Source organism: Phascolarctos cinereus, unplaced genomic scaffold (genome assembly GCF_003287225.1).
Source record: "Phascolarctos cinereus isolate Bilbo 61053 unplaced genomic scaffold, phaCin_HiC Scaffold_726;HRSCAF=1367, whole genome shotgun sequence".
In the NCBI taxonomy this organism is placed as follows: Eukaryota; Metazoa; Chordata; class Mammalia; order Diprotodontia; family Phascolarctidae; genus Phascolarctos; species Phascolarctos cinereus.
Genome location: NW_027556098.1, coordinates 143,090,066 through 143,102,994, shown reverse-complemented (window position 1 = coordinate 143,102,994; position 12,929 = coordinate 143,090,066). Strand labels below are relative to the sequence as shown.

Sequence of the window (12,929 nt, the reverse complement as noted above, 5' to 3'; positions counted from 1 at the left end):
GACAAAATATACCACATGGTTCCTTCAATGCTCACCTGAGAAATGTAAATTATGTCTCCTCTTCTCTCATGAAGAGTTATAGGCTCTCACGATAAATCTCCCTCTCTACTGATACAGATAAAAATGAGAGTGTATAAAGCCTCTATCCTTAGGCAGACTGATGTTTCACAGATTTTTAGTTCTTAGTTCTTCAGTTCTGATTTTGTATACTTTTTTTTTCACACAAGACTGAAAAACTATGTTGTTTTCCCCATAAAGGAAGGTAAGAAAGTGATTAAGAAACCATGCTAAGACCTAAAAACTTTCCTAAAGATATATTTAAGTTCATTCAAATCTAAGATTAAGGAGACTGTCTTTTCACTGTTTCAATATGATTTCACAGAACAGTATTCTGAAACCTATTTTAGTAACTATTTACAAGAAAATCCTTCAAGAGAAAGAAATTGTGAAGTACAATAAAATGAAGTAAAAATAGCTGCTTACTAGTAGTATCATTAAAGATGAAGAGAAAAAAAAAGAAAAGATGAAGACAAAGACAGAAAAGGAGAAGCACTAATAGAGTACTAACAAAGAAGTGAAATTAACGTCTCCCTCAAATCATTCCAAATTGGAGACTTTCTTCTCTGATCATCCATCAAAAGCATCCTTCCCTACCTTCAAACTCACTTTGTTGTCTCATCCCTCATTATCCAGCTGGCCCAAATAAATAGTCAGGGAAACGTAAAAACTAAACTGAAAAGTCTACTGTGCTCACACAACAACAAAAAATTCTAATATGATGCATTAGAATTCCAGAATATTTAAATACTCAAGCTGGCCACTCACAGCCAAATATAACAGAAACTTAACTTCTAAAACAATGGTATGAAACATGACAGGCCACATACTGTTTGGTGAATGAAGCAGAAAGTAAGCTGCCAGAGTCCAAGGCACTGGGAAACCTCTCTCAATGACAAGGAAAAACAACAACAACAACAACAACAACAATAAACCAGGTTCTTCCACTGGCTTGAAGGCTTTCAAAGAAAGCGCAGCTCACTTCTCCAAGGGAAGCAGATCTGGAGGTACGGGATCCAAGTTAGTCATCCTCTGCTCGGCTACCCACTATTTGTGTAAGCCTAGACAAGTCCCTTAATCTCTATGGGTCCCTGTTTCTTCATTTGTTATATGAAAAGGATAAGTTACAAAGCTCTACTCCTCTGTCAATGAAATATGAAAACCAACCCACCCCCTTCTTGAAGATAATCCTCCATTTCTAGGGACTTAGGAAACATACCATAGCTATTAATGGATCCATGTAATTTCTTGTACTTCTATTTCAAATAATATCATGAACTCTGAAAATTATTCTGTAAGCTGGCTGTTTAAAAAATGTTCTTGGGATTTAGGGGATGGGGCCATAATATAACTCAGAAAATATATTTCATAAAGTCTCTTACTGGAGAGTCCAATGACCCTCTTTCGGCACATCTGCTTGAATAATGTCAATGGTGATAACAAGCCAAGGATTAACCTTGACGTAGAGAAAAGGAGCCAAGCAACTGGGTTTAAATTCTGGTTCTGTCACCTACTATTTGTGTGATCTGAGGTAAGTCTAGTCTTTGGGCCTCAGCTTCACCATCTGTAAAGTGAAGAAACTAAAGAACGTCTACAATTCACTCCAGCTCCCGGTATGTGAACAGTGCTGCTAGACCCAGATTATCTCTACTGATGCCATATTATTTTTGACAAGGCAGATAGAAGAATGAGAGGAAAGGGGCTGGGCCTGACGGAACACAGAAAGGAATGTCCTCGGCTCAGTTCTGTTCCTCACCAGCCGTGTGGGAATTAGGAAGGTCACAGAGCCTCTCTGAGCCTTAGTGTCCTGACCATAAAATTCAGAAGCTGAATAAGATCTTTTAAGTCTTTCCTAGCTCTAAGAGTCTTTCTCATTTTGCCCTGACTTCACTCAGACCAGGCTGGAGGTAAGCAAAATGGCTTGAGATTCTACAGATGTCATAATTTCCATCATTGCAAAAATTTATACAAATACAATTCATTATTTTTATAACTGGCACAGATTTTTGTGAAGGGTCTGATAACATGGGAATTATCACTATTAAATCAATAAATCAATAAAGATTTCTTAAGTACCTACTATGTTCCAAGCACTGTGTTAAGCATTGTGGATACAAAAAAGAGGTTTTTGTACTATAACACCATGTTGGTACTGAATTCCATCTCCCAGGATTCCAGAAAAGCCCATTTAATAGAAGTTTTCCAGAATTAAACATTAATTTTAAACAATTAACAAGCATTTATTAAGCACTGATATGCTAGTCATTTTGCTAGGGGCTCAGGAGAGAGATAAAATGAAAGAAATGTTCTTTGCCCTTAAGGAATTAATGTTCTTTTGAGGGAAACAACATGTACATAAATAAATATATACGAAATAAAAACAAATTAAATTGATAAGAGGAGGGCACTAGCAGCTAAGGGCAATCATGGAAGACTTCATGTAGAAAGCATCTGAACAGAATTTTGAAGGAAATAAGGGATTTTAAGAGTTGAGGAAGAAGACATTCCAAGGCATGCATGACAGCCAAAAGCTGTGGAGTATCATATGTGAGGAACCATAAGAAAGCCAGCTGGGCTTGGCCAAAGAGCATGGAAAATGAGCAATGGCGAGGGGAAAGTTGGAAAGGCAGTCTGAGGCTGCTATAAAAGGTTTTAAAAACCAAACAAGTTTATGTTTGATCCTAAAGGCAAAAGGGAATCACTGAAGTTTATTGAGGAGGAGAATGACATGGTCAGACACACATATTAGGGAAGAAAACCATTTTTGGCTGTTGCCTGTAGGATGGTTTGGAGAAGGCAGAAACTTAAGTCCAGATGGCCCATCAGGAAGCTGTTGTAATAGTCCTGGCAAAAGGTAATAGGGGTTTCAACTAGGGTGGGTGAGAAGCAGACTGGTGCAAGAGAAGTTATGTAGACAGAAAAAAAAATGCTAGTTTTATCCTGAATTTACTTCTAAAAATACTATAAGAAGAAAAGTTAACTGGAAGAAAAGTATGGGGGGGGGAGAAGCACTAAAAATAGAAGAGTGTAGAAGAACTCACCGAGACTGTGGCAATCCTTTTTTACTGAGATCTGCCCTCACACGTTCTCCTACATGTCTGTAAATTTCCACTAAGCTGTTTATTGCTGAGTCTCGAACCTATACACAAAAGAAGATATCTTATAACATTTATTTGTAACTTTATAGCATTTCTTGTTGAAAAAACAATAGATCACAAACCATCCCACCTTTTTAAATGTCATATTTACCCAGGAACAATTGCAGTCACAAGCTCTTAACTACATTCACCTAGATAAAGAGAGTAACCTACTAGTCACTGATTTTTAAGGACATTAATATGACTAAAGAATTACTGCAGGTACCTATCATGCAGTTTTTCCACATGAGGGGACACACTCCTTAGGATATTTATGGCATTTCTATTCTTTGAGAAGAGTTATGTCAGAATATTATTTAAAATTTTAATGCAAAATCATAACTCTTCAATTTTAATTGTATGAAATACTGAGGCAGCATAACACTATACACAAAGGATCTGTGATTTTATTAGCATAAAAGAACAGCTATGTGGGAACTCCCTGCACTAACATAGATTGAAGCCTGCCCATGACTTAGTAGACGGGTCCTAGGAAGTGGCCATCTACATAAAGAATTTAAGTGACTTGTCCAGGGTCAAATGGCAAGTAAATGTCACGAGGTTAATTTTCCAGGCCCTGAGTATAGTATTCTACTCATTCACTAGCTAGGCAGCCTCTAAGTGTAATATACTAAGAACAATTAATAAAGGAGTCAGGAAATTTGTGATCTACTCCTAGTTCTGCATCCAACTAACTAGCTCTGCCCACTCTGAGCCAGCTTTCTCAACTGAAAAATGAGAGAGCAGGTCTGAATACCATTGGGTCACTTACAGTCAGATAAAATGGAACAACTGAACACAGGTCTGAATAATCTCCAGGGAACTGTTCCTATAAAATTCTATGTTGGTACAAGTGATTATGTCCATGCTCTAGGTTGTGGGTCACAGAATAAAAACAAAGCCCAATATCAGTCTATTTATACATATGGATGTTAAAGGAAATACCACATATATAACAAAAGTTTAAACAATGAAGTATAATAAATAAAACAAAGTTTGTAAAAAGAAAGTAGTAGACTGTGAGGGGATTGAGGGAGGAAGAGAAGAAACCTGAACAATTCAGTAACAATTAGAAACAACATTTTAGTAGTTCTGGAGTTGCAGATCACATATTTATTTAGTGGTGTTGTTAAGAATGTAATTCATTATATGATAGATCTTTTCCATGTGAATGAAGGACATAGCTCCTTAAGTTATTAGCATTCATTTTCGCGGATGATCACACTCTTTGATGACAATGACTATATCTTCAGATAAATTTTTAGTTAGCCACTGACTGAAAGAAATCGTATCAGTTAATTTTTTGGAACACTAAACAATAACAAACTGCTTCAAAAAAAAAAGCCTAATCTACAACAACTGAATCATCTAGATTTAGTAGTTAGAAAATAAACACACACACACACACACACACACACACACACTCACTCACTCCAACTCTTAAACCCAACAAAAAAAATCCTGGGGTTAAAAACCCTTGGCTTAAGAGAGGATTAAATACTTTTATTTTTCACTCTGGATAGAATTTCACAAGGGACGCCCAAGTTCTAGTATACCCATTGCATAATTTTAAAATTACTAATGGAGAAAATGAAGGCTGTCATCTATAAACATAACTTAATGAGGCCAAAAAAAATTCCCTGTATCTGGTGCCCTTTTGCTATAGTCCAGTTGCTGTCAGCGCTTGGACTTAGATGATGCAAAGTAGGATGAAAAGCACCACAATAGTTAAACTTACTAGTTACAACTACATAAAATGAGACATTGAAACTGAGACACAAAGAAACAGAGGGAAAGGCAGAAAAAGAGACAGGAAGAAAGAGAGAAGGAAAGAGAAGGAGGGAGAGACAGACTTAATTAAACACTGAGTGAGGTAGAAAGGTAGACAGTAGAACTTCAGACAAACCTATAAGAGTACAATAAGAGTTGTTTCCTTAATATGGTTCACTCTCAAATACTAATGGTTTCGGCAAGATTATAATGCTTGTTTTTTCTATGTATCAAATCAACAAGCATTTATAAAGCAGTTAGTATGTGTCGATCACTATACTAAGGCCTGGGGATACAAAGGAGGCAAAAAGTAAACCCTACCCTCAAAGAGCTCACAATTTAATAGGTAAGACAATATGCAAACAACTATGTACAAAGAAGATACAGTCAGGATAAATTAGGAGTTAATCTAAAGACAGAAAGCACTAGCATGTGGGTGTGTAGATACATGTAGATGTAAGTCAGACATATACACCTTGGAAATGACTCATGGAAATTACTGACTTTAAAGATTACAACCAAATTCACTAACTGTCCTTTGAGACAGTATGTTAGAAAAAAACAAGCAAAGCACAAAAGTATAATAAATATCTAATGAAGCATATATAATTTTAAAAAAAACTTTACAAGAACAACTGGCCTAAAATTGTACATTGATGCAATGTACATATTCTAGTTCTACAAGGAAGCAACACTATTGTTTTGGAACATTAAAATCAGAGTTATCTTCAAAGTGGGCTCTATTACTTATTGTGTGTAATCTTAGGCAAGTTGCTTAATCTCCCTGGGCTGTTTCTAAAAGATGACAGGATTGGACCAGATGTTCTCTAAGGTCCCTTCTCAGCTTAAAAACTAAAATTCTATTTCCCTAGAAAATGAAGGACAAATGCTTCAAAAATATCAACACTGATGGGACTCTTTAATAAGCATGACGGGACTAGCTCCATTTGAAGTATGGTGTGCAAAGCACTACTGGGGCATAATAGAAAGAACCCTGGTCTGGAAGTCAGGAAGGCTCAGCTCTATTCCAAGTTCCTCCAGTAAGTCTCTGTGTGACCTTGGATGAGCGACTTCTTGCTCTGGGCCTCAGTTTACTTACCAGTAAAATACAGAGCTAAACTAGATTCCTAAAGTCCCATTTAGCTCTTACAGTCTCAGAGCCTGAGTCACTATTAAGAAAACCAGAAGAGAGAAAAATGCCTTTACCAAATTTTGGTTTTTGTTCTCAACACTGGTAATCCTAGCTCCTGAAAAGACTGAAACTATCAAGCAGATTCTCCAGACACTTTCCTCAGACAGTCAAAAATGTTAAGAACCCTTTGTACCTTCTTAACACCACTCTGCTTTGATGACACCATTTACATTCACCAGTATGCCACATCTGTGTAGAGACCAGACTGAAATCTTATAACAGAATTTTGTTAATGGCTACTTCAAATTCCACTGATGAGCCAGAAAAAAAGGAACCTACCTTCTGACACCTCATCAACTCTCAACACTGGGAGATGAACTGATGACTTCATAGTTCATCTGTGGCTAATTTTCAAATGACATTTCCCAATCACTTACGAACAGATTAAGCAACTTGCCCAGAGTTGCCAAGCTAGTAAATATATGAGGCAGGGTTAGAACATAGATCTGATCACAAGTCTCACGTACTATTCACTACACTGGGCTACGTCTTTCACACTTAACACTGTAGGAATTTAACAATTTTTTAAAGAGTATTTTGAAGTGATATGCTCTCCTAACAACAGATAGCATTAGCCTTTCCAATAAAGTCAGAAGTCACCAGCAAGGTAAAGGTAAGAACCTTTTTGTTCCCCTGCCCTACAGGAAAATGGAAGTAGTGAGTCAAGTCACTAAATCTAAGTTGAAAGGGACCTTGGAAACTATATGCTCCAAACTCATCATTTTACAGATGAAAATACTAAGCCTCAAAAACATAAAGTAACTTAGCCTAAGGTTTTGGAATAGTAGAATCAGAGTTATTTTCCAGGTGGGCTCTATTACTTACTGTGTGTAATCTTCAGCAAGCTGCTTCATCTCCCTGGACCACAACAGTAACTAACGGGGCGTGCTTTTCTTTTAAGAAGTTTTACTGGTACCTTTTAAAAAACCAGTTACTTCATAAATCTGGCTATCTTCACGATAAATCTCTCTCTTCTAACAAAGAAAAAGTTTTTTAAAACCCCAAATGATTTATAAAACGTTAAATGTACCAGACTTTAGAACCACTGATATATCTAGAATATTCTAAATTAGCACAACAGAAAAAAATTGTTCTTGATAAATAAAACAAATACATAAAAATGTTCCTCAATTCCATTTTGTGACATGGAGAAGGGAAGAGAGAGTAGAGAATAAAGACTGAAAGAACTTCAAGCAAAAAAGTCAACTTGAGTTTTTAAGCCATTTTTATAGTTGCCACAGACATTTCCGTTTACTCAATCATTAAGCTGCAGTCTTCCCTGCCTCTGCCCTACCAATCTTCTCCCTTCTTGCTCCCTCTCCTTCTCTCCATACCAGAGAACACCTTGGCCTAGCTCAGGTGAAATGTTTGACTTAATCCACTCAGCTTTGGAACTCTGCCCTGGGGCTGAGCGTGACTGGCAAGTGAAAGAGTGCAAACTAACATGCTCCATCCAGCTGGATCCAACCATGTTTCATATGCATTTAATCCAAATATCTTGAGATATGTGCTCCCCAAACCCCTTCCAAAACAAACACACAAACACACACAAAACAACAACCTAATGCCTTACTCGTCATTCCTATGATTTCCCCAATCCCTTCTCTTGCCATCACCCTAAGTGTTACTCCCTCATTAGAATGGAAGGTCTTTGAACACAGAGAAAGTCTTGCTTATATATGTATATCTCTAATGCCTAGCACAGTTCCTGGAATAGAGTAAGCACTTAATAATTGCTTTTTCATTCATCCAAGTGCTGAGAGAATTAACTGGAGAGAGAGAGAGAGAGAGAGAGAGAGAGAGAGAGAGAGAGAGAGAGAGGAGAGAGAGAGAGGAGAGGAGAGAGAGAGAGAGAGAGAGAGAGAGAGAGAGAGAGAGAGAGAGAGAGAGAGAGAGAGAGAGAGAGAAGGAAAAATAAAAGACTCTAAAGCTTGGGTGTTAAGTGTATCATTCCAACTATTAGGCGGTTCTATCTGTTTGTCTCCTTATTTGGTTCCTAAAAGAAGTAGCCTGGTGTATGAGAGCGCTGACAAACAGGAAGACCTGGATTTACATGTCTTATTAAGAAGAGGTGCTGGGGGGAAAGGGAAGGTATGAGAGAGAGAGAGGACAGAAGTGAAAAAGGAAGAAGAGACTGAGCAGGATCATAGCTGCAAAACTGAAAAGGAACGTAGAGATCATCTAGCCATCAGAACACAGGATTAAAGAGTTGGAATTAGCTGGCCGTTGGGGCCAGCTACTCTAACACCCTGGTTTTACAGAGGAAGATACTGCAGCCCACAAAGTTTGACTGACTTGACGAAGATCAATGAACAGAAAAGGAAAGAGTGAGAGAAGGGAAAAAGGAAGAGAGAAAACAAGGCTAGCCAATGTCAGAGAAAGGAAAGCCCACACAGAGAAACTGTACTGAGCTATTTACTCCAGAGAAGCTAAACCACACAGTGGCTTAACAGGACTGCAGGCTTCATTCTGTTGAACAAACTTGTTGGGAGATAGTTTATTCTTTTTTTCTTTAAATGTTCAGAGTTAATAAGCTGATAGAAATCATCAGCCCTGCAAGGAAGCAATTTTTCTATGAGATAGAGAAACTGAGGGCAGGACAATATTATTATTCTGCAGTCTGGATGAAATTCAGCCAAGGACTGAGATACCAGTCTGGTACCACATACAGCACAGCAGTATACATGGTACATTATCCTGAGCACCTCATAAATATTGCTAATAAATCAGTACTGTGGACAAAAAAGAGAGTTCAAATAAATCCTATCAAGTACAGTCAGCATACCAAAATTATGTAAACTTTCTAAGACGGTTATGTTTCACCCCAATGTTTCTTCATGTTAAACTTACCTGGCCATTTGGATCTCCAAGCAAATTACATATATGTGGCACAATCTTACTTAGCGTTAAAGTATGGGCTCCAGAGCTGAAAACAAAAGCACACATTAGTGCGGGCAATAGGAAGGGTTGGAAAAAATACCTCTCCCCTCCCCTTTCCTCTCAGTCTACACCGATACCCATCCTTTGAAGACACAACTCCAGCCCCCACAGCTGTCCATAAAGTTTTTGGGACTTTCCCCGAAAGCACACAGCTGCTTTCATTGGATTTAACACAGCACTTAATATACTTGATACTTAAGTGCTTCCCTTTTTATAAGCCCTAATTACCTATCATTATTAATTTCAAGGGACTATATTTTATAATACTTTTTATGAGTTTATAGGGGATACAACACCAAGCACAGGGCTTTTGCATATACTTGTTGAATGACCGAATGAATGTATTTCTTGAAAGCTCACCATGTTCTACAAAGAGAAGCATGAATCAGGCCCAAACTTACGCATTCAGTGTTGCAATAAGGCAGAGACAAACACCTTCCCTGGTGCGGAAATTCTTGTGTTTGAAACCTCCTAACATTCTGTCCCACACATACTGCAAAAGACATGGAAAGTTGAAAAGAACCAGAGGAAATTAGACATTTTCCCCCCCTTCACCTACAGGTAAAAAGATAAACTAAGCAAACAGCAGGTAACAAGAGAATGGGTCACTCTGTTGGTAACAACTTATTTTCTAGGCCCAGGTGAACTCATTTAATTCTTTTAAATCCCTCCCAACATTGAGCAAATCTAAAACCTTCTAACAAAAAGCAGTTGACATGGATGTTAACTCTACTAACTATCCAAATTGTACACTTTGTACCTCATTAATATTGCTTTAGATACCTTAACTGCAATGGGAAGCAGAGTAGAAGGTAAAGCAATAGTTTAACAAGCATATTTCTACTACTCTGGATTTCCACAATGAAGTCTGCTTTTCCACGGTCTTAGGTGAGTCGGCTGCTGCGCAGCAAGGAGGCTCTGCCTAATCATACCTGAGGGTTGGCAGCTTGTTCCATCATCTTCAGCAGCAGAGTCTGGTCTTGCTCTCTCACCGAATCTTTAGCATCGCCCAACCTGTCAATTAGACTGGGTAGCACTAAAAGCAAAATGAAAATTAATCCAATCAAAAGGAGTTTTGTAGGTGTGGTCACCAATTAAATTCACTGAATTTCAAGCACCTATTGCCCTGCAGCAAGCACATCATGCTAGGCTAGATGAGGGCAAAGATGAAAACAACTCACATTTAAAAGAACTCACGTGTTGAGGATCAAATAAGGAAGTATTTCACACATACACACATCCCTTGCTAAACTTGAAAGTTCCAAAGAAATGCAAGCCATCACTAATATTAATTTTTAAAATGTTTACCAAGTCCTTTCCTGACAACAATGGTGAAATGGTGAGAGATGGGTAATACAGTTATTCTCTCCAGTGAGGCAGGGTGGGACAATGTGTAAGAGCTGTCCTCTGAACCAAGAAGTCCCATCTCCAGCATATTTACTATCTGTGTGGCCCTGGACACCTCACTTAACCTGTTAGGGCCCCCAGCAATTCCAACGCTGTAAGTCAGACAGAAGGCACCAATATTCTTTGCAGAAAGAGAAAGCAGCTCCCAATATCACTGACATTACAAGTTGAGCTCCATTTTTATAGATAAGGAAACTGTGTCTCAGAGAAGTGAAGGGATTGGCCTACAGTCTCAGATCTCCTCAGATCAGATCTCCTGACTCCAGGGCTCTTTTACTGCCCCATGCTGCCTTATTATACAAAGATCATTACAGGACAAACTAACAATCACATAATTGTTGGATTCTAAGTACAAAGATATTATGGGAGGAAGAAGGGAGGCCAGACGGAGTTGGAAATTCAGGAAGGACTTCTCCAAGTTGGCCCTTAAAGAACAAACAAGAAATTCAACAAGTGAAGAGGGTCATATATTACAAGGATAATTGGGTAAAAAGGAGGTTTTAAAAAAAAGTAGTAAACATTCTTGGGTAACAGACAGTTCACTGTCTGGAGATTAAAATACAGGACTGAAGGAGTAGCATGGTATAAGCCATACAAGGTATTAGATCTGATGATGGAAAGGGGGGGAAGGGAAGATCTAAAATGCCAAACAAAATCTAAATTTTATTTGACAAGAAATAGGGAACCACTAAAGATATTTGTATAAAGGACTGAAATGACCAGACAGATCCAGGCATAAACAAGATTATTTTAGCAGGAGTACTGAATCAAATTCAACAACAAATCTCTGTCAAGCCTCTACTATACACAAGGTTTTGAAGATGACAAAACAAAAACAATACCTACCTTCAAAGAATTTATATTTTACAGGGAAGAAACACCATTTAAACAAATACAACATAATTTGAGGAGAATGGGGGCTCTAAAAACTAGGGGGAAATCAGGAAAAGTTTCATATAGTATGAAGGATGGACTGAAAATAAAAAGAGGTAAAAAGACCTGTGCCAGCAACCATTGCAGTCAACATCACAATAGTAGTGAGGGTTTATCCTAGGATAGTGGTAAAGGTAAAGGGGGAAGAAAAGGGGCAACAGGTACAAGAGATGAGCGATTTGGGAAAAAAGAAACAAAGATAACACAAAAATTTCAATCTAGAGAGAATGTGTGAATTATTGTGCCCTTAAGGAAATAGTTCCATCAGAAAAATGACCAAGTTTAATAAACTCTTTCAATTTCTATGAAGCAGAGATCACTTTCACAAAGATGAATTCAAGTTAAAATACAAGTTTTAGAAAGAGTGTAAAATCAAAACAAGGGAAACAAGTCATTTTGGCCCCCCAGTACCACCTTTGCCTAAGTAACAAGGAGAGGGGCAAGTGATTAGAGGAAGCAAATACATTAGTAAAATCAGTCTCCTCAGCCTAGAGGTCATGTCATGACAACCCAGTGGTGTTTCTCTCTTCCTCCACAGCAGGGGCTCTATTGGAGTCCTCCATAAATCCAACAAAAAATGCTAGCTCTGTAATGTATTCAGTGCATCACAGGAGCATAGTTCTACGCCACTTGATTTTTAAAGATAAGGAAATGCAACCTAGGAGAAGTTAAATGATTGCCCGTGACCACAAAAAAAAAACAAATGAACTCAGGTCTTTCTGACTAGAAGACCAAGATTCTAACTACACCAACTGTTAATTATCTTTCCCTTGAATAAGTGAGAAATAGCCTTTTATGCCTGAATGGCACCTAGGTTGCCTCTGAATATTCAAGACTAAGCTAAAGATTCTTTGTGAAACAAAATTTATTTTACCCTGAAATAAACTACTCTAGGAAAATAAGCTATATTAATAAAAAATTTATCACTTTGTAAAAGCTCTTTCTAAAGTAAGTCAAAGGCACCATACACCAACTGGGTAAGGAAAAAATGTTCAAAACTTCGACCAAAGGAATATCAAAACAATATGTACATGTAATCATTACCCTACCAGCCAAAATCAAGACTGTATTAAGGAGAATCATCTTATTTTCCCAGGTGTGTGGAAAATAAGTTTTAAAATGCATCCCAAAACTATCAGATTGGAGGATTTAGATTCAAGTCCCAGGACTGCAGTGATGAAGAAAAAGCTAGCCTGGGAGTCAGAAACAGCTAGGTCTGAATGCTACCTCTGCTACATGCTAGTTATGTGACCTTGGGTAAATCCTTTCACTTTCGCAGGTTTCAATTACTTTAACTGTAAAATGAATCTGGACTAGAGTGGCCTTGAGCCTCTCTTCCACTATGTTCCTATGAATGTTTGTGGCTCTTCTTTGTTTTTGATTTTTAATGAGGCATTTTCATCTTGTCAACCTTTTTATTTTCATTCACTACCTGCCCAAATTACACTAAATATTTGTCACATGTTGTATTTCTTCCTCCCCTTTCCCTTCCC

The 12,929-nt window shown here is 37.8% G+C and overlaps 1 protein-coding gene across 6 annotated transcripts in view; it reads right to left on the bottom strand.

Annotated features, from left to right (window-relative positions):
- Positions 1 to 12,929, bottom strand: part of CLASP1 (cytoplasmic linker associated protein 1) — a 351,771-nt gene that overhangs the window by 218,187 nt on the left and 120,655 nt on the right. For all 6 annotated transcript variants that reach the window (XM_078146793.1, XM_078146794.1, XM_078146796.1 and 3 more), the window contains exons 4-7: positions 10,029 to 10,132; positions 9,498 to 9,589; positions 9,007 to 9,082; positions 3,099 to 3,196 (exon numbers count right to left, since the gene is read on the bottom strand). In XM_078146793.1, the coding sequence (XP_078002919.1) occupies positions 3,099 to 3,196; positions 9,007 to 9,082; positions 9,498 to 9,589; positions 10,029 to 10,132 (370 nt within the window). The remainder of the gene's footprint in view (positions 1 to 3,098; positions 3,197 to 9,006; positions 9,083 to 9,497; positions 9,590 to 10,028; positions 10,133 to 12,929) is intronic.